At 46.4% G+C, this 18,904-nt stretch overlaps 1 protein-coding gene across 1 annotated transcript; it reads left to right on the forward strand.

Annotated features, from left to right (window-relative positions):
- Positions 1-13,165: 13,165 nt before the first annotated feature.
- On the forward strand, positions 13,166-18,696 carry MYL11 (myosin light chain 11). The gene is made up of 7 exons (XM_068244111.1): positions 13,166-13,273; positions 14,713-14,808; positions 16,203-16,278; positions 16,573-16,677; positions 17,125-17,203; positions 17,700-17,748; positions 18,300-18,696. Exons 1-7 carry the CDS (start codon positions 13,271-13,273, stop codon positions 18,402-18,404), a joined length of 513 nt encoding a protein of 170 aa, XP_068100212.1. The 5' UTR covers positions 13,166-13,270; the 3' UTR covers positions 18,405-18,696.
- The last annotated feature ends 208 nt before the right edge of the window (positions 18,697-18,904 follow it).

The raw sequence follows: 18,904 nt of genomic DNA on the forward strand, positions 1-18,904 counted from the left end.
CAGGATGCGGAGAACATGGGCGCGCTGGTCTTGCCCCGCTCCTGGCACGCACCGGGGGCTGCAGGTCGGCAAAAGAACCAGCTGTCCGGGCCCACGTGCAGTGCGCAGGCATGAAGAAGTGACTCGGTCTGCTGATCTTCCGCCGCTGCCTCCAGACCGTCGGCATCACCACCCGCGCGGGTCCCACCACAGCACGCAGCTCGTGATCCAGAGGAGGGGCACCACCCATCTTTCACATACCAGCCACAGGGGACGACACATGGCAGGCCGCTGGCCGCCCCGCTAGCCCTTTGATTCGCCGCTACCCTGACCCAAGCAGCCGGATTCCTTCCACCACGTGGGCTGCGGCGCCGCTGTTGCCTAGGAGCCCGAACGGAGCACGTGGATCACTACGCGGGCAGTAGCGGCTTGATCTCTGCTACCACTCCACCATAGGAACATGGCCGCTCCTCCACCGCAGCCACAGAGGGCCTGATGCCGCCACCCACAGCAATCTACTTCCAGGGCAACCACACAATTATTATTATTATTATTATTGAGTATTTATATAGCGCCAACATATTACGCAGCGCTGTACAGTGTATATATATATCTTGTCACTAACTGTCCCTCAAAGGAGCTCACAATCTAATCCCTACCATTGCCATATGTCTATATTATGTAGTGCAAGTACTGTAGAGGAGATGCCGTCGCTCCTCCAGATGGAGCTGCGGCTGCTGTGCCCTCCTCACCATCAGCATGGCAGCCACCGCTAGGGAAGGCACCCCACCATAAGCCACCTCCGGAGCTGCATCAGCTGAGGCCGCCACCCACGTGGTCCAGACCTCCGCATCGGGACAACACCACCGCCGCTATCAAGGAAAGTCAGGGAGCAACCTTAAGCACACGCAGGGACACTGACTAGCCAGGTGCCACTGCAATCCCAGAGTGGTCTCCCAAGGAACCTCCTGCCCTCCACCACCGGGTCCCCCCAGCTCAAAATGCCACCAGGCCGCAGCTGGGGGATGGATTTGTGCAGCCATGGGATCCTCCAGCCACACCATCAACCAGCTGGACAGCAGGTCTCTCTGAACTCTGCCTCTCTCTAGCCTAACAAATCTTCTGCTTCTCATTCTCTCTCTCTCTCTCTCTCTCTCTCTCTCTCTTCCTTTCTTCTTTCTTTTCTCTCCTTCTCTACGTACTGTCGGACATTACGGGGCCCCCCGAGTTGCTACGGAGTTGCTGAGCGCCGCCAACGTGGTAGGCAGCTCCGCTCACACAGCACTAGGACCCCTCCAGTTTTTGTTGCTTTGTATATGCCTACTCTTGTATACTATGCTGCATGTGTATGCCTATCAAGTGTATATCTACTGCATGTCTGATACTGTACTGTACCATCACCGACCCTGTATGTGCCAAAAATAATTCCGGGTACAACTCCCGTTGTACTTGGCGAAATAAATGATTCTGATTCTGATTCTGATTCTTAACACGGCTGTCCAATCGCAAATTCAATAAATTCCTGGTCAAAATCGATTGAAATTATCGATCGCTCCAGGTGGAAAGATCTTGAAAGGGAGAGGTAGGATGCGCGGCGCTAGAGGTGTTCAATTTCAGGATGACCAACGGGCTGTCGGGCTGGTCTCCCCGTCTAAAATGTGATTCCCGGGTGTCATGGAACAGCCGTGAGAAACACAGGCGAATCGGGATGATTCGCGCAGTCGATTTTCTGATCGCTCACCGGTTAGATTTGCGCAGTCATTGCAGCAATCAGAATGACATTTTTTCTTTTCCTGAAGTATGTTTGTTGACCAGTGGAGTTAATGTTTGTGTAAATTAACTTCATCAAAGGAGTTCCTTGCTGGCCAGTGACACAGAGGTGTGAAACCCTATCCAGAAGCCTGATGTTATACATCAAGGGTTGCTAGATGATAATTAACACACCAAAAGGGTGGCTTTCATCCAGGGGAAGCCAAAGGAAGCTAGCTCCACAGGGGTTCACTGACGAACTCAGACACATTGGCACCGTTGGGGAACAGATTTAAATACATGTGGTTTATGATTTCGGTCTGTTAAATGAAAACGGTGTAGAGCACAGTTATGAAATTCATATAGTCTTATTCGTTAAAATCTGCCCAATGTGCTGATATAAAAGTCATAACAATATCCTGTCCGGTTATTGGTGTATGACCCTTCCTGGGGGCAGGAAAGCCTAACGCACTCATGCAAGATGTCATATTAATCAGTATTTTCTGACAATTATGAATCTGCTATCCACCTAAATATGACATGTATCGTTTAGTAGTTAGTGTTTTACAATTTAAGCTCAACATCCTCCTAGGAGGAGGTGGGCTGTCATTGGTGGGTAATTCAGAGGAGGCAGGCGTTGCCACACCCCCAAACCAGCTTCATCAAAAGCACATTGCCAGCAGGTGGACTTCAGTCCTCCATCTTAACATCATCTGGATTACAACTAGACTTGCTGCTGGGCAGAGGAACACCCAGCAGCCATCTTGGAACTGTAACATTTGCTTGGATTACAAAATATGTTTAAAGGCCTATGATTCTGAAACCAAGGACTATGCATTTCTTTTTCCAGAAGGACATATTTCCAGGAACTTAAATATTTTCTCCCTTTTCATTTTTTTACTGCACTACTAATGTTTCTATAATTGTTGATTTTAATGATTTTCTGTATATATTAATTATTTATATTGCATTTTCAATAAACAACGCTAACGTCATTTATTTGTTCGGCTACACCTATTATTCAGCAACACAAAACTGAACCCTAGCTTCTGAAGAGTCGCTACTATTGTGGATAGCTAGATAAAATAGAGTGTGTGTACCTATTTTCTATTTGCAGGTCTAGAGTCAGCCAGTCAGTGGGTTCCTCTGTCCCATGGTAACAGAGGTGGTGGCAGTTATACCCTGAAATAGTGTGTAATTTGTATTACACTAACTCACAGGCTCTCTTCTAGTCAGTCAGCTGCCAAAATCCTAGCGGTTTCTGCACACCGATTGCGACCACAGATTGCATGGTCTGTGTGCTGAAACCGATTGGGAGGCATGGTGCGGTCCGGCCACTAGGGGGCTTGTGACACCGGGCTACCCAGAGTGTTGGCAGCAGAGTACACACTCACTTGTCCCTATTGCCACAGGGGCGCCTGTGACATGTACAATGTCTTGCAAAAGTAAACAAAAAGTATTCATTCCCCTTGGCAATTTAATGTTTTGCCGAGTCACAACATGAAATTAAAATAGATTGAGAGCTTGCACCATTTGCACCATTTCATTGACAGAACATGCCTACAACTTTGAAAACAATAGACCCTGCAAGGGATGCAGCCGTATCAGTTTTCTGTATGCATTTTGTGCACACCAGGGGCTTGATTCATGAAATCGTGACAAGATAAATATCACACGTTATCAAAAGTTATCACACGTTGAAAAGGTTAACACGCCTTATCAGAGTAGCACAGCAAACTTATGCCTGCTAATTGGCAATGGCACACGGCCTGCCCTGAGCCCCTGTGGGTTCATAGCGCTCGCTATGCTACTCTGATAAGGCGCGTTAACGTTGATAACATGTGATAACTTTTGATAAGGTGTGATATTTGTCTTATCACGGTTTAGTGAATCAAGCCCCATGTGTATGGGTGAAAGCACGAAAGCTAATGTAATTGATAGAGAAAATGCCTACAGTGCTTCACTGCTGTCTGTTTTTATTTGCATGGGGAAAACACATTCAAGTGTGCACTAGCCAATTGATTAACATCGGTTCTCACTTTACCTGTGCAGAAAGTGAGGGGAGGATTGGACAAAATAAGTGAAAACTTCAGCATGCATAACTATTCACACCCCTAAAATCAGTATTGCCACATTTTGAGGCAATTACAGCTACAAGTCCCTTTAGGTCAGTCTCTATGAGCTTGCCACTTGGATTTTTGCCCCATTTCTCAAGGCAAAACTGCTCCAGCTCATTCATGTTGGATGGTTTATCAAGGTTTATTTGGTTGGTTTATTTACCTCTAGATTGTAAGCCCGCAAGGGCAGGGACCTCCTCCTAGTGTTTCTCATACTGCTGTTATTTTAACATATGTACATGTACCAACTACACATCAACTATGTATGTATCTGTATTTATTCTATTCAATGTCATGACTGTTCAGTGTCTTGTATTTCTTATGTATATTTGTTCCCCATTATTTGTTTGTACTAGGTACAGCGCTACGGAAGATGCTGGCGCCATATAAATAAAAAATAATAATAATAATAATAATAATGGTTTTGGCTTGTGAACATCAATCTTTAAGTCTGACCACAGATTCTCTATTGGATTGAGGTCTGGACTTTGACTAAGCCATGGCCATTCCCACGCTGTACTCCAGTCCTCCACCGCTACCCGAACCCAAGAGAGCCCCAGGTGAGCTCAAAAAATGAAAAAAAAAAAGTAGGCTACCTGATCCGCAGGGCTGAGCAAATCAAGTAGCCCCAAAAACCGCCACTCCTTGCCGCTCCCGTGGGCCGCAATGGCCCACTTTCACTTTGGTGACCCCTAGGTCACGACGCTGCACTGAGAGACTGTGTTGTCTCTCATAGCGTGCAGGGAGGTGGGGGAGTGGCAGGGGGTGCGGCTAAGGAAAGAGAGCTGCCCAATGGCAGCTCAGGAAACCCTGCAGGAATGCACCTGGTGGGCGTTTTGAACAGGGAATTCCTCTCCCCTGTGTTTACCAAATCTTGTCGCTAAACTCAGGGGGGCTATAGCGTGGCAGGGGGAGGGGGGGCAGAGAGCAGCAGTTGGGGGACACAGAGCCATGTCATTAGGCAGAGGACAGGCTTCTGTGTCCCATCTGCCCCCAAATATCCACCTCGGGTTTTCTTTAACAATGGGACTGCGCGCTTCTTCTGTCAGGAGCACGGTCATGCTGCACTTGTGTGAGCACGGCCGAGCCAATTAAGTAGCATGGAGCCACTCGTGCCCAAGCAGCTCTGGCTTACTGTACAGCCGTGCTCATGCCTGAACACTCGTACCTGAAGCCCTTGTTGGTAATCTTTGAGGGCTCCACACTTAGCGAAGGGGAACCGGAGGATGGCATAGGAAGCCACTATAGGATCCAGAGGATTCCCTTTTCTGAGGTAAGTATTTCTTTTTGTACTTGAGGTTTTCCTCAGGTACACTTTAAAAACACTATTTGTGTCACTTTTAGGGATGAGCTCTCGGAATTCGGCCATTCCGAGTAAGATCGTGAAAATCAGTAATCACTCTGTTCCTAGTACCACGTTCAGTTTTTCCATTGAAGTCATTAGTGCCGACTTCCACCAAAGCCCCTGTACATGTCATCGTCACCAAATTTGCCACAAATTTTAGGGAGATGATTAGAAACGTGGTAAAAAAAAATTGGGGGGAGAAATTGAGAAAATCAATTTTAAAGGATACCTGAAGTGACATGTGACATGATGAGATAGACATGGATATGTACAGTGCAAATTAAATAACTATGCCGTGTCTTTTTTTATTTTCTCTCTGCCTGAAAGAGTTAAATATCAGGTATGTAAGTGGCTGACTCAGTCCTGACTCAGACAGGAAGTGACTACAGCGTGACCCTCACTGATAAGAAATTCCAACTATAGAACACTTACCTAGCAGAAAATGGCTTCTGAGAGCAAGAAAGAGATACAAAAGGGGAATTTCTTATCAGTGAGGGTAACACTGTAGTCACTTCCTGTCTGAGTCAGGACTGAGTCAGCCACTTACATACCTGATATTTAAATCTTTCAGGCAGAGAAAGAAAAAAAGGAACACTGCCTAGTTATTTGTGTGCTAGGCACCGTACATACCCATGTCTAGCTCATCATGTCACATGTCACTTCGGGTATCCATTAAAGATTCATTGGAAAAATGGGTAAAATGACACTTTGCTGCGGTACACTGTACTGCATACCGAGTTCTGAGTTCAATATATACATTGTATACATTTCATGAAAACGGACAAAAGCGTGGGGTCCTCCCTCCCAAACCTTTTTAACCCTTTGCCACCCATGCAGGCTGGGATAGCCAGAATGCACATCCGGAACAATGTGGGGTTCCCAACCCTGAGCTATACCAGCCCGCATGGTCCATGGGGGGAAGGGGGCTCTGGGGAGAGAGGCGGAAAAGCCTCCCCCTCTCCCCTAGGGCCCTTGTCCAATCCAGCCAGAGTCCATACCTTGGTCCCCTAGACCCCCAACCCATTTGAAAAAAGGCTTGTTCTGCCACTCTAATATGGCCTTCTCTGACGGCCATCTCCTGGACGTCACTGTTTGCTGAAAAATATTTTTTCAGAAGCCAATTTTCAGGTTCCCAGCCTCTGCAATACAGATGAAGAGGCCGTCTATGGCCACTCAGTGCCACCAGCAGTGGCGCGGGACCTTCTTAGAGGATACTAGCATTGGAGCACTTCTGGAATGCCGGCGTGGGCTTATGAAAAGGCAATATTAATGGTAGGTTTACAACAATAAAGGACTTTATTAATTGCTGTGCTTTTATTTCCCTTTTTAACTCTTTGTGCAAATGGGTAAGGGGTATTTATAGTGCCCCTATACCCATTTTACCTGGGGAGTGGGGCGGGCATCTAGGGAACCCCCTGGATGCCTCCATGAACACCCCCCTTCCCAGGGTGTTGACTGCCCCCACCTTATTCTGGGCACCGGAGGGGGGGGGGGATTGCCCCTTGTCCTTGGCTTGGACAAGGGCGTGGGGGAGGGGGGGGGGCACCGTACAATTACTCCCAACTCCTATTTGGTGGGAGGGGAGATAGAGATGTGTAAGAAATGCAGAGGAGAATGATAACGTAAAAAACCATGGTTATAGAGCAGCGTCTCCTACTATTTGCTAGTTTACTGCAGTCATGGCCTGGGTCATATCATGACTTAATGGTGGCTGGAGAAGGTTTATACATAATTGCATGGTTATAAAGCAGGTTTACTACTGTTTGCTAGGGATTATTGCAGCCATGGCCCGGGTAATATCAGAATATAGTAGTGGCTACGGAATAATTATACTTAAAAAACATGTTATTAACACTGCATCTCCTTCTACTGGTTAGTGGTCACTGTAGTCATGGCATGGGCCATATGAGAGCATAGTGGTGAAGCAGTATCTCCTATTTGTTTGTAGTTACTGCAGCCATGACACAGGTCATATCAGGACATAGTGGTGACTGTAGAATGGTTACATAAAATATTTTGTTCTAAGGCTGCATCTCCTCTTATTTGCTGTTAATCCCTGCAGCCATTGCCTGGTCCATATCAGGACATAGCAGTGGCCGGAGAATAGCGGAACATAAATATGTGGTTCTGTAGCATATTCTCCTACTATTTGCTGAGCACTGCAGCCATTGCCTGGGCCATATCAGGACATAGCAGTGGCCGGAGAATAGCGGAACATAAATATGTGGTTCTGTAGCATATTCTCCTGCTATTTGCTTAACACTGCAGCCATTGCCTGGGCCATATCAGGAAATAGCAGTGGCTGGAGAATAGCGGAACATAAATATGGGGTTCTGTAGCATATTCTCCTACTATTTGCTGAGCACTGCAGCCATTGCCTGGGCCATATCAGGACATATCAGTGGCCGGAGAATAGCGGAACATAAATATGTGGTTCTGTAGCATATTCTCCTGCTATTTGCTGATCACTGCAGCCATTGCCTGGGCCATATCAGGACATAGCAGTGGCCGGAGAATAGCGGAACATAAATATGTGGTTCTGTAGCATATTCTCCTGCTATTTGCTGAGCACTGCAGCCATTGCCTGGGCCATATCAGGACATAGCAGTGGCTGGAGAATAGCGGAACATAAATATGTGGTTCTGTAGCTGCATCTCCTGCTATTTGCTGAGCACTGCAGCCATTGCCTGGGCCATATCAGGACATAGCAGTGGCCGGAAATAGCGGAACATAAATATGTGGTTCTGTAGCATATTCTCCTGCTATTTGCTGATCACTGCAGCCATTGCCTGGTCCATATCAGGACATAGCAGTGGCTGGAGAATAGCGGAACATAAATATGTGGTTCTGTAGCATATTCTCCTGCTATTTGCTGATCACTGCAGCCATTGCCTGGGTCATATCAGGACATAGCAGTGGCTGGAGAATAGCGGAACATAAATATGTGGTTCTGTAGCATATTTTCCTGCTATTTGCTGATCACTGCAGCCATTGCCTGGGTCATATCAGGACATAGCAGTGGCTGGAGAATAGCGGAACATAAATACATGGTTCTGTAGCTGCATCTCCTGCTATTTGCTGAGCACTGCAGCCATTGCCTGGGCCATATCAGGACATAGCAGTGGCCGGAGAATAGCGGAACATAAAATACATGGTTCTGTAGCATATTCTCCTGCTATTTGCTGATCACTGCAGCCATTGCCTGGGTCATATCAGGACATAGCAGTGGCTGGAGAATAGCGGAACATAAATACATGGTTCTGTAGCTGCATCTCCTGCTATTTGCTGAGCACTGCAGCCATTGCCTGGGCCATATCAGGACAGAGCAGTGGCTGGAGAATAGCGGAACATAAATATGTGGTTCTGTAGCATATTCTCCTGCTATTTGCTGAGCACTGCAGCCATTGCCTGGGCCATATCAGGACATAGCAGTGGCTGGAGAATAGCGGAACATGAATACATAGTTATGTAGCTGCATCTCCTGCTATTTGCTGAGCACTGCGGCCATTGCCTGGGCCATATCAGGACAGAGCAGTGGCTGGAGAATAGCGGAACATCAATATGGGGTTCTATAGCTGCATCTCCTGCTATTTGCTGAGCACTGCAGCCATTGCCTGGGCCATATCAGGACAGAGCAGTGGCTGGAGAATAGCGGAACATGAATACATAGTTATGTAGCTGCATCTCCTGCTATTTGCTGAGCACTGCAGCCATTGCCTGGGTCATATCAGGACAGAGCAGTGGCTGGAGAATAGCGGAACATAAATATGGGGTTCTGTAGCATATTCTCCTGCTACTTGCTGATCACTGCAGCCATTGCCTGGGCCATATCAGGACAGAGCAGTGGCTGGAGAATAGCGGAACATAAAATACATGGTTATGTAGCAGCATCTCCTGCTATTTGCTGAGCACTGCAGCCATTGCCTGGGCCATATCAGGACATAGCAGTGGCTGGAGAATAGCGGAACATAAATACATGGTTCTGTAGCTGCATCTCCTGCTATTTGCTGAGCACTGCAGCCATTGCCTGGGCCATATCAGGACATAGCAGTGGCTGGAGAATAGCGGAACATAAATATGGGGTTCTGTAGCATATTCTCCTGCTATTTGCTGATCACTGCGGCCATTGCCTGGGTCATATCAGGACAGAGCAGTGGCTGGAGAATAGCGGAACATAAATATGGGGTTCTGTAGCATATTCTCCTGCTACTTGCTGATCACTGCGGCCATTGCCTGGGCCATATCAGGACATAGCAGTGGCCGGAGAATAGCGGAACATAAATATGTGGTTCTGTAGCATATTATCCTGCTACTTGCTGATCACTGCGGCCATTGCCTGGGTCATATCAGGACATAGCAGTGGCCGGAGAATAGCGGAACATAAATATGTGGTTCTGTAGCATATTATCCTGCTACTTGCTGATCACTGCAGCCATTGCCTGGGTCATATCAGGACATAGCAGTGGCTGGAGAATAGCGGAACATAAAATACATGGTTATGTAGCATATTCTCCTGCTACTTGCTGATCACTGCAGCCATTGCCTGGGCCATATCAGGACATAGCAGTGGCTGGAGAATAGCGGAACATAAATATGGGGTTCTGTAGCATATTCTCCTGCTATTTGCTGATCACTGTGGCCATTGCCTGGGTCATATCAGGACATAGCAGTGGCTGGAGAATAGCGGAACATAAATATGTGGTTCTGTAGCTGCATCTCCTGCTATTTGCTGAGCACTGCAGCCATTGCCTGGGTCATATCAGGACAGAGCAGTGGCTGGAGAATAGCGGAACATAAATATGGGGTTCTGTAGCATATTCTCCTGCTACTTGCTGATCACTGCGGCCATTGCCTGGGCCATATCAGGACAGAGCAGTGGCTGGAGAATAGCGGAACATAAAATACATGGTTATGTAACAGCATCTCTTGCTATTTGCTGAGCACTGCGGCCATTGCCTGGGCCATATCAGGACAGAGCAGTGGCTGGAGAATAGCGGAACATAAATATGTGGTTCTGTAGCATATTCTCCTGCTACTTGCTGATCACTGCAGCCATTGCCTGGGCCATATCAGGACATAGCAGTGGCTGGAGAATAGCGGAACATAAATATGGGGTTCTGTAGCATATTCTCCTGCTATTTGCTGATCACTGTGGCCATTGCCTGGGCCATATCAGGACATAGCAGTGGCCGGAGAATAGCGGAACATAAATATGGAGTACTGTAGCATATTCTCCTGCTACTTGCTGATCACTGCGGCCATTGCCTGGGCCATATCAGGACAGAGCAGTGGCTGGAGAATAGCGGAACATAAAATACATGGTTATGTAGCATATTCTCCTGCTACTTGCTGATCACTGCAGCCAGATAGAGGCAGGATATTGCTCTGACTGGAAGTTAGCAATTGTGTTTGTTGCAGTTGGCATTCAGTTTAGAGGTGGTGGGGTGAGTTCCCTGGAGGTGAGAGGTCCAGGGCTTGCCCGCACTTCCCTCTAGGTGTCGCATGGTGGTTTGGGGGCCCCAGTGAGTGAGAGAGACCTGGGGCCCCTGGGCTGTCATGTGGACCAGTGTTTGTGATTTTAAATTTTATTTTTTGCAGCTTCTACGATGCGGTTGACAGGTGAGTGGTTAGGGAGGGGACCGTGTGGGAGATGTGCCTACACGGGGCGTCCCTGTTAAACGACGCAATTCACGATTGCGTCCAACCGAAGCCTCCCACCTGAATGCTAATCTATGTAATTTCTGCTAGGTATGGTACAGCAGGCAAAGGGTGTATGACAGTGCACCTGATTGGCTGACAAGCGTCTGCTGGCCAGATAGAGGCAGGATATTGCTCTGACTGGAAGCTAGCAATTGTGTTTGTTGCAGTTGGCATTCAGTTTAGAGGTGGTGGGGTGAGTTCCCTGGAGGTGAGAGGTCCAGGGCTTACCCGCACTTCCCTCTAGGTGTCGCATGGTGGTTTGGGGGCCCCAGTGAGTGAGAGAGACCTGGGGCCCCTGGGCTGTCATGTGGACCAGTGTTTGCCATATCAGGACATAGCAGTGGCCGCGGGAATAGCGGAACATAAATATGTGGTTCTGTAGCATATTCTCCTGCTATTTGCTGATCACTGCAGCCATTGCCTGGGTCATATCAGGACATAGCAGTGGCTGGAGAATAGCGGAACATAAATATGTGGTTCTGTAGCTGCATCTCCTGCTATTTGCTGAGCACTGCAGCCATTGCCTGGGCCATATCAGGACAGAGCAGTGGCTGGAGAATAGCGGAACATAAATACATGGTTCTGTAGCTGCATCTCCTGCTATTTGCTGATCACTGCGGCCATTGCCTGGGTCATATCAGGACAGACCAGTGGCTGGAGAATAGCGGAACATAAAATACATGGTTCTGTAGCTGCATCTCCTGCTATTTGCTGATCACTTGTGTGCCTGGGCCACATCCGGACATAGCAGTGGTTGGGGAACAGTTATATATAAAATACATGGAACTAAAGCAGCATCTCCTTCTTCTTGCTGCTGATCTCTGCAGCCATAACTTGGGCAATATCAGGACAAAGTGGTGGCCTGAAAATAGTAGAGCATAAAATACATTATTATAAAGAAGTTTTTCCTGCTATTTCCTGGTGATCACTGCAGCCATTGCCTGGGTGGGGACACAGCAGTGATTAGGGAACTGTGGTTTATAAAATGCATGCTTATAAAGAAGCATCTCCTACTATTCGCTGGCGATTACTGCACAGAAGGCTTGGGTCATATCAGGACATAGTGGTGACTAGAGAATAATTATAAATAAAGTACAAGGTTATAAAGCAGCTTCTTCTTCTCTCTGCAGCCATGGCCTGGGTCATATCAGGACATAATGGTGGATGAACAAATATATAGATATAGTATATATAGGCCCACACGTTAAACGGGGCACTAGGCCATGGCAGCGACCTGCCACGCACACATGGATGCGTCCCACGTGCACGAATGCGGCCCGCGTGCGCACACGGCCACACGCACCCATCCCCCACCACTGTCCGAAGTCTGCACACAGGGAGATATTACTTGCTTGGCTTTTATTTCCCACAATGCAACAGGGTTCCCAGACAGCACACTGTCAGGACTGGAAGCATGGACACAGGGACAGGGGTTTTATATTATATATATATATATATATATATATCTCACATTTATAAAGCACCATCTCCTGCAATTTGTTGGTGATCACTGCAGCTATGCCCTGGGTCATATTAGGACATTGCAATGGGAGACGGTTGTTTTTATATAAATCGCTGTCCCTGTAAGTTGCGCCCCTATCACTCTCCACTGTGTTCTATTCAATGCACCCACCTTCTATTGGACCCTCCTATTGAGTGATCTCTGCTTCTTGTCCAGCCATGGTTGGTTACAAGGTGGTATGTAATATCTATATTATTATATAATGCTCTCTCTACCTGTAAATCACCCTCTCACCCTCCGCTATTCAGTAGAACCCCCCTAGATGCCCCCCTGCGTGTGATCTACACTGCTTGTCCAGTCCTGAAGGGGTACAAGCTGTGCTGTATATAGTATATTTATTATTATATAGTGATGTCCCTACCTGTAAGTCACACCCTCATCCTCCCCTATTTGGAGCAGAACCTCTTGATGTTTCCTCCACCCCCCTGTGTGTGATCTCCACTGGTAGCCCAGCCATACAGGACACAAGGTGTGCTGTATATAGTATATTTAAATACATATTAATATGTAATGATGTCTGTACCTGTATGTCACACCCCTCTCCCCCTTCTGCCATGTTCCATTCAGTGCAGCCCCCCTAGTGTTCTCTTTGGACCCCCCTGCAGCTGTTCCTTACTCCTTGTCTAGCCATGAAAGGAGCACAAGGAGTCTTCAGCTTCTTCGGCTATTTTGGTCGGGACAATTTTGTCCCCAGATCCTCCCGCCTCCTCCCTTCTCCTTACAGCCAAAGTTGAGGATGAGGCTATAGTTAGAATCAGCGTCTTGTGGCCGAGGGGTATATAATCCCACCCTGAGGATCCCCTCTCCCATGTCACTCACTCCTTCTGACCAGGACAAGCACCCACCCCAGCTGTAGACATGGTAAGTGCCCCCAGCTGAAGAAGCATCAATGTGAGGCCTATACTCTACCCGGAGGCTTCCTGGATTATGTGTCAACTGACCGAGGATGCAGGGAATTATGGCTTCTGGTGGAAGATGGGGACGAGGGGGGACTTCGTGTTGAAGAATTGGGCTCCCAGGAGAAGTTTTGTGTCATAAACCAGTTCCTGAGGCAATAATGAAGTGTTGTAACCCATAGCAACCAATCAGAATTCAGATTTGCCTGATGAGAGATTTCAATGCTATGGGTTACCACACCTCATTGGTCTTCACATGAGCACATGGAAAATGGCTGAGATGGAAAGAAAGGGAAAAATTGAGCTAAAGGGGGATTAATACAATATGGAGTGTATAGAAGCTGCTTACTTATCTGCAGTTTTAAGACATCTCAAGAGCCTGTGCTCTTCCCATCTGTCCCAGTATATGAAGAGTGGGCCAGTGGGTGTGAATACTTCAGCTCTCCAAAATGTCCTGAAATTAGCTCCCCTCTCAAATCACTGATTCAGATTATCTCCTCCACAGATGCCAGGTTAGCCCTCTATCATGCCTTCTTTAATGTACCCTGCTATTTTTCTGAATGCCCCTCCCTCCCTCCAATCCCCCCCCCTTCCTTTAGAGCTCATAATTTGTGCCATTAACCTCATCATTGTCCCCATATTATCCTCATAGCATGCTCTCTAACCCATACCTGTAAATTCCTTGGTGGCCCCTTCTGATCTGATACTCAGAGACCTTGTACTGCTCCCGAAGAATTCCCCCCCCCCCCCCCGCCCCTCCCCTCCATTCTATAAACAATTCTGCAGACTTAAATACTTACCTTTCATTCCTTCTAACTACTAACTACTTACTTCCAACTGTTTATATTGATTATATGGACTCGCCTTTTCCTTTACTCGCCTTCAATTGTTTATATTGGTTGTCTGGACTTACCTTTCACTTATCAAATTCTCCTGTCCAACTGTATATACTTCCCTTAGATTCGGTCTACTCACTTACCTACAAATGTTTATATCTGTGTGAACTCACCTCAGACTTACCAATATTTCCTTTCTATTTATTTAAACTTTCCTTTGATTCTAACGACTTACCTCAAATTTGTACATGGGCCCACCTGAGACTGTATTTACCAGTATTTATTTTTACCTCAGACTAACCACAATGACACAACTATCTGTATACAAAAATGCCCCGCTTACTGAACCTACCCTAGCTTCTATATACCGTAACCACTTACCTCTCTGACCTTTAATCTATATCAAGTACTAACCATTGTTTCCACAGTAAAGGTGGTTGCTCTACCATCCCTATAGAAGAAGTTCATATACTTACTTTTGGACATCTAAAGATTGCTTAACCCCCCCCCCAACCACCACCACCTTCCTAAAGCACACACCAAGACATGGCTTTTCTCTTCCTTTCAGGCACCAGCAAAGAAGGCCAAGAGGAGGGCAGCAGAAGGAGGTTCCTCCAATGTCTTGTCCATGTTTGACCAAACCCAGATCCAGGAGTTCAAGGAGGTGAGTGAGAAACAACAGGAAATGGGCAAAGTGGGATGTCTGGCCTGCATGTTTCTGGGAATCCTGTTAAATACAGACAGAAAATGCAAAAAGCCCCCCCAAGTCCTTCACCTTACACATACGTTCTAGAGGAACTACTCTTTCTTGGGTCTTCTGTGATCTGTCTTGGAGGGGTAGAACTTCCTTTTTGACCACAGAAGGGGATCAGAATATGCCCCCCGAACTGCCTTGCTACTGGGGAGAACAATAGCTGTGTAGAATCCTTGTTTTCTGCAGATCCCAGGATTGGGTTTGCCACTTCTGCCCCACCTAATAGGACATTCCACTGCTTGACCACTTTTACTGCAAAATGTACCTCCTCATAAGGTTGGGGTAGCTTATTATCTCTATAAGATGCTGTTACATTATTATGATCATACTGTGAGGTATGCATGGATTTGCAGTATGTAGGATGTAGTAGAACCCACTGGAGCCAATAACGTGTCACATTTCTGTGGTTGGCTTACAAAATGTGGTTGTTGATTGGTTGCTATGGGTTATGGTGCTTGGCTTACAGTGCTTTTGTCCATATTAAGCTCCCATATGTCTTGTAGTACAGTAGGGCAGTGGGAGGGGGTCCCACCACCTGCTGGTGTCACATTACCCAGAGCAGGACGGGAGTGTTGGATGATGATATTCTGGGATCGTGTCACAGTGAGGGGATGATGAAGGGGAGCAGGTGTGAAGGGAGGGGGAGGAAAGGGGGAGTGCAGGATAAATTTAGAAGAAGCTCTCTGGAATGAAGGAGGGAACTGAGCAGGCGAGAACTACAATCTATATGTTGTACCCTATGCTCCAAGTCAAACTTCTGTAACCTGCTGTTACGGAAACCATTCTTTCTTGTCGCCACTGATGGCTTCTAATAAGCTGGAAATAGTCCTCTGCATACGAAACATGGGACCCTGTGATTACCTCTGCTACAGCAACCTTTCTGGTTTCCATACATCTGGATGTTTCTTCTGGGGAAAAGGACCCTCATGGTTTTTTTTACATCCACATGGTAGCAAAACAACAAGAGATATGAGGGGAAGCAAACTCTCTGATGATACCCTGCAATGTGAAGTTTTACATCCTAAGATCTGTTTGCATGTGTGTGGCAGCAGAGATCTGGGAGGAACCAAGAGCTCTGACACTCCACAATGTGATGTTTCCCATTCTCTGATTTCTCTGGGTCTGGATGTGGGTAGCAGCAGAGATCTGAGAGGAATCAAGAGCTCTGATACCCCTCAATGTGATGTTTCCCATCCTCTGATCTATGTGTATGACTGCAGAGATCTGAGAAGAAGCAAACACTATGATAGCCTCAATGTGATGTTCTCCATCATCTGATCTCTGCCTCTGGATTCTCTTTGCAGGCTTTCACAGTGATTGACCAGAACAGAGATGGCATCATCGACAAGGAGGACCTGAGAGACACATTTGCAGCTATGGGTGAGTCCAGATTATAAGGACCTCAATTATCTTAATTTAAATCACCTTAATTTAAATCACCCCAGCATACTTAGTATTTTCCTATTTACTGTGCAACCTCAATGCACTTACTATTAACCATTAAATTCATTAAGTTACTTCTGTGTACAACTGTTGTCTCTACCACCAACCTTACAACTGTTGTACTTACTTCATACTTTTATAGCTACCTTTAAAATGGGCCAAATGAGACTTAGCACTTTCACATGGTTTATAGGTTGTGAATTTATGTGACATGCTTCCTCCTCTCCACAGGCCGTCTGAACGTGAAGAATGAGGAGCTTGATGAGATGGTCAAGGAAGCCTCTGGCCCCATCAATTTCACCGTCTTCCTCACCATGTTCGGAGAGAAGCTGAAGGGTAAGCTATGACTGTAATCTGGAGATAATAAAGGGAGGAGCTACAAGATAAGGGAGGAGTCACTGGGCCCTGGAAATTATAAAGGGGAAGGGTTATTGGACACTTTAGCCTATCACAAGGGAGACCTGGAGATTATGAAGGGTCAAGTATATTAGATGTTATCTAAAACAGAGATTCTCAACTCAGTACTTAAATTCCCCCAACAGTGCATGTTTTGTGGAAATCCTCAGGGGTAGTTAATGAGCTCTGCTGAGACACTAATTACCTCACCTGTGAATGTTTGTGGTGCACTGTTGGGTGTATTTGAGGACTGCGTTGAGAAACCCTCATCTAGAATATAGTTGCCACAAGGTTTACCTATAGTGTGCAAAGATAGATATCCACCCATCAGATCCTTTGTCTGTTATGCTTTTCTGCAACCCAACATGACTGTATGCCTTTCCACAGGTGCTGATCCCGAGGATGTTATCATGGGGGCATTCAAGGTGCTTGACCCTGAAGGCAAAGGAGCCATCAAGAAGCAGTTGTAAGTATCACCAAAACCCCCTTCTTCTTCCCCAAACACCAATGATGTCCATCTAACATTTCCATTAGTTATAATTTGAATTAAATATTTGTATTCATCTTCCTGAAACTCCAATGTTGATCCATCATATATCTACCAACTTATCTGTTACATACATATGTAGAGTGCATCAGTCTTACTCCTCCCTCCAAATGCAGACATGTGTCTCATATCTGAACTCTACATCCCAACCTGTTACATCCCCCATTGTATCAGTGTGAATACTCCCTTCAGATGGTTCAAAGTTCAAACTAATGCCTCTTATCCCAACTCCACCCACCCACCTGTTCCATCCTCTTTTGTATCAGTGTGACTCCCCCTCCAAATACAGACCTGTCACGTATTATCTCAGTGCCTCAACCCCACCTGTTCCATCTTCTGTTGTATAAGCATGGCTTCAAGTCCTTCTGAGTTTCAATGAACCTTCTGTAATAATGTCTCTTATTTTCATTTGCAGCCTTGAGGAACTCCTGACCACACAATGCGACAGATTCACTCCTGAGGAGGTAAGTTCTCACCTTCCTTATTTGGTGGGCTTCAAGTTCTGACTTCTGAGGTACAAAGAGACATAAGGGGATAGTTTTGGGAATATGGGTAAATGCAGGATGGTAGTTTTGAGTGTAAATGCAAACAGCTGGCAAGAGAGAAGCAATTTTCTGGTGAAAGGAAGATGGAAGTTGACATTCTCTGGGGAATGTTTACATGGAGGTTGATGTTTCCTGGAATAAGCGAAGATGGGGATAATGTGCTATGGCATATAGGGAGATGCAGTATAATTGTTTCTAGGGTACAGGTAGAGAAAGGAAGGATAATAGTTTCTGGTGTATGTGTGGGTGGAAGATGATGGTTTCATGGGTACAGGTAAATGGTGGATGAGGGTTTCCAAAGGGAAAAGGAACATGGAGGATGATAGTTTGGAAAGTGATGTCTTTGGTGTAACTGTATCTTTAGTTTTAAAACTGGTCTGATAGTTTTGAGGGCTCATTGAATTTTGGAGCAATGATTACGTTTTTGGGTGAACAGTTTTCTTACCAGCATTGTGTTTCTGCTCTACCAGATCAAGAACATGTGGACAGCGTTCCCCCCTGATGTGGCTGGAAACGTAGACTACAAGAACATCTGCTACGTCATCACCCACGGTGAGGACAAAGACCAGGAGTAAATGGGCTGAGACATCATCCTGCTGGCAATGCGCAATCTCAACTCAAGCGCAGTGCCCCACTGCTGTACATTGCGTCTTATTTTGTAAATCTGACCCATCAAAGACACAACTGTAATTTATTGATGTTGGGGCGGGGGGGAAAGGGGCCTTTGTCGTGGTGCCCTATTTTCATCTCGTCCTGCAAAACCCCTCCTTTTTCCCCTGAATCTTTTCTCATCTTTGACGTCTTAAAGCTGGAACTATGGAAACCTCAGGTGAAGGAAGTAACAAATAAAAGTTGGTTTTTATTCTACCTCTTGGTGACTATTTTTTTCCGCAAATCTGCAGATCACAGGTGACTCCTTGGAGCTTAGACACTCCAAGCGTGTCCAGAACATTAAAACCCAACTTCAAAATGGATAGTGTGGTAAGGTGCCAGAACCTTTATTGGGTTTTGCTGTTGTCTGTGCCCATCCTAGTGACATCATCCTTTACTTCCTGTCTCTGGAGCCTACACGAGC

The sequence above is a fragment of the Hyperolius riggenbachi genome, chromosome 7, assembly GCF_040937935.1.
Source record: "Hyperolius riggenbachi isolate aHypRig1 chromosome 7, aHypRig1.pri, whole genome shotgun sequence".
NCBI lineage: Eukaryota > Metazoa > Chordata > Amphibia > Anura > Hyperoliidae > Hyperolius > Hyperolius riggenbachi.

Bases quoted from the DNA above. Each gene is read 5' to 3' on its own strand.
- MYL11 (XM_068244111.1), top strand. The intron at 14,809-16,202 runs GTGAGTGAGAAA...TTCTCTTTGCAG, and splicing joins AGATCCAGGAGTTCAAGGAG to GCTTTCACAGTGATTGACCA. The intron at 16,678-17,124 runs GTAAGCTATGAC...GCCTTTCCACAG, and splicing joins GTTCGGAGAGAAGCTGAAGG to GTGCTGATCCCGAGGATGTT.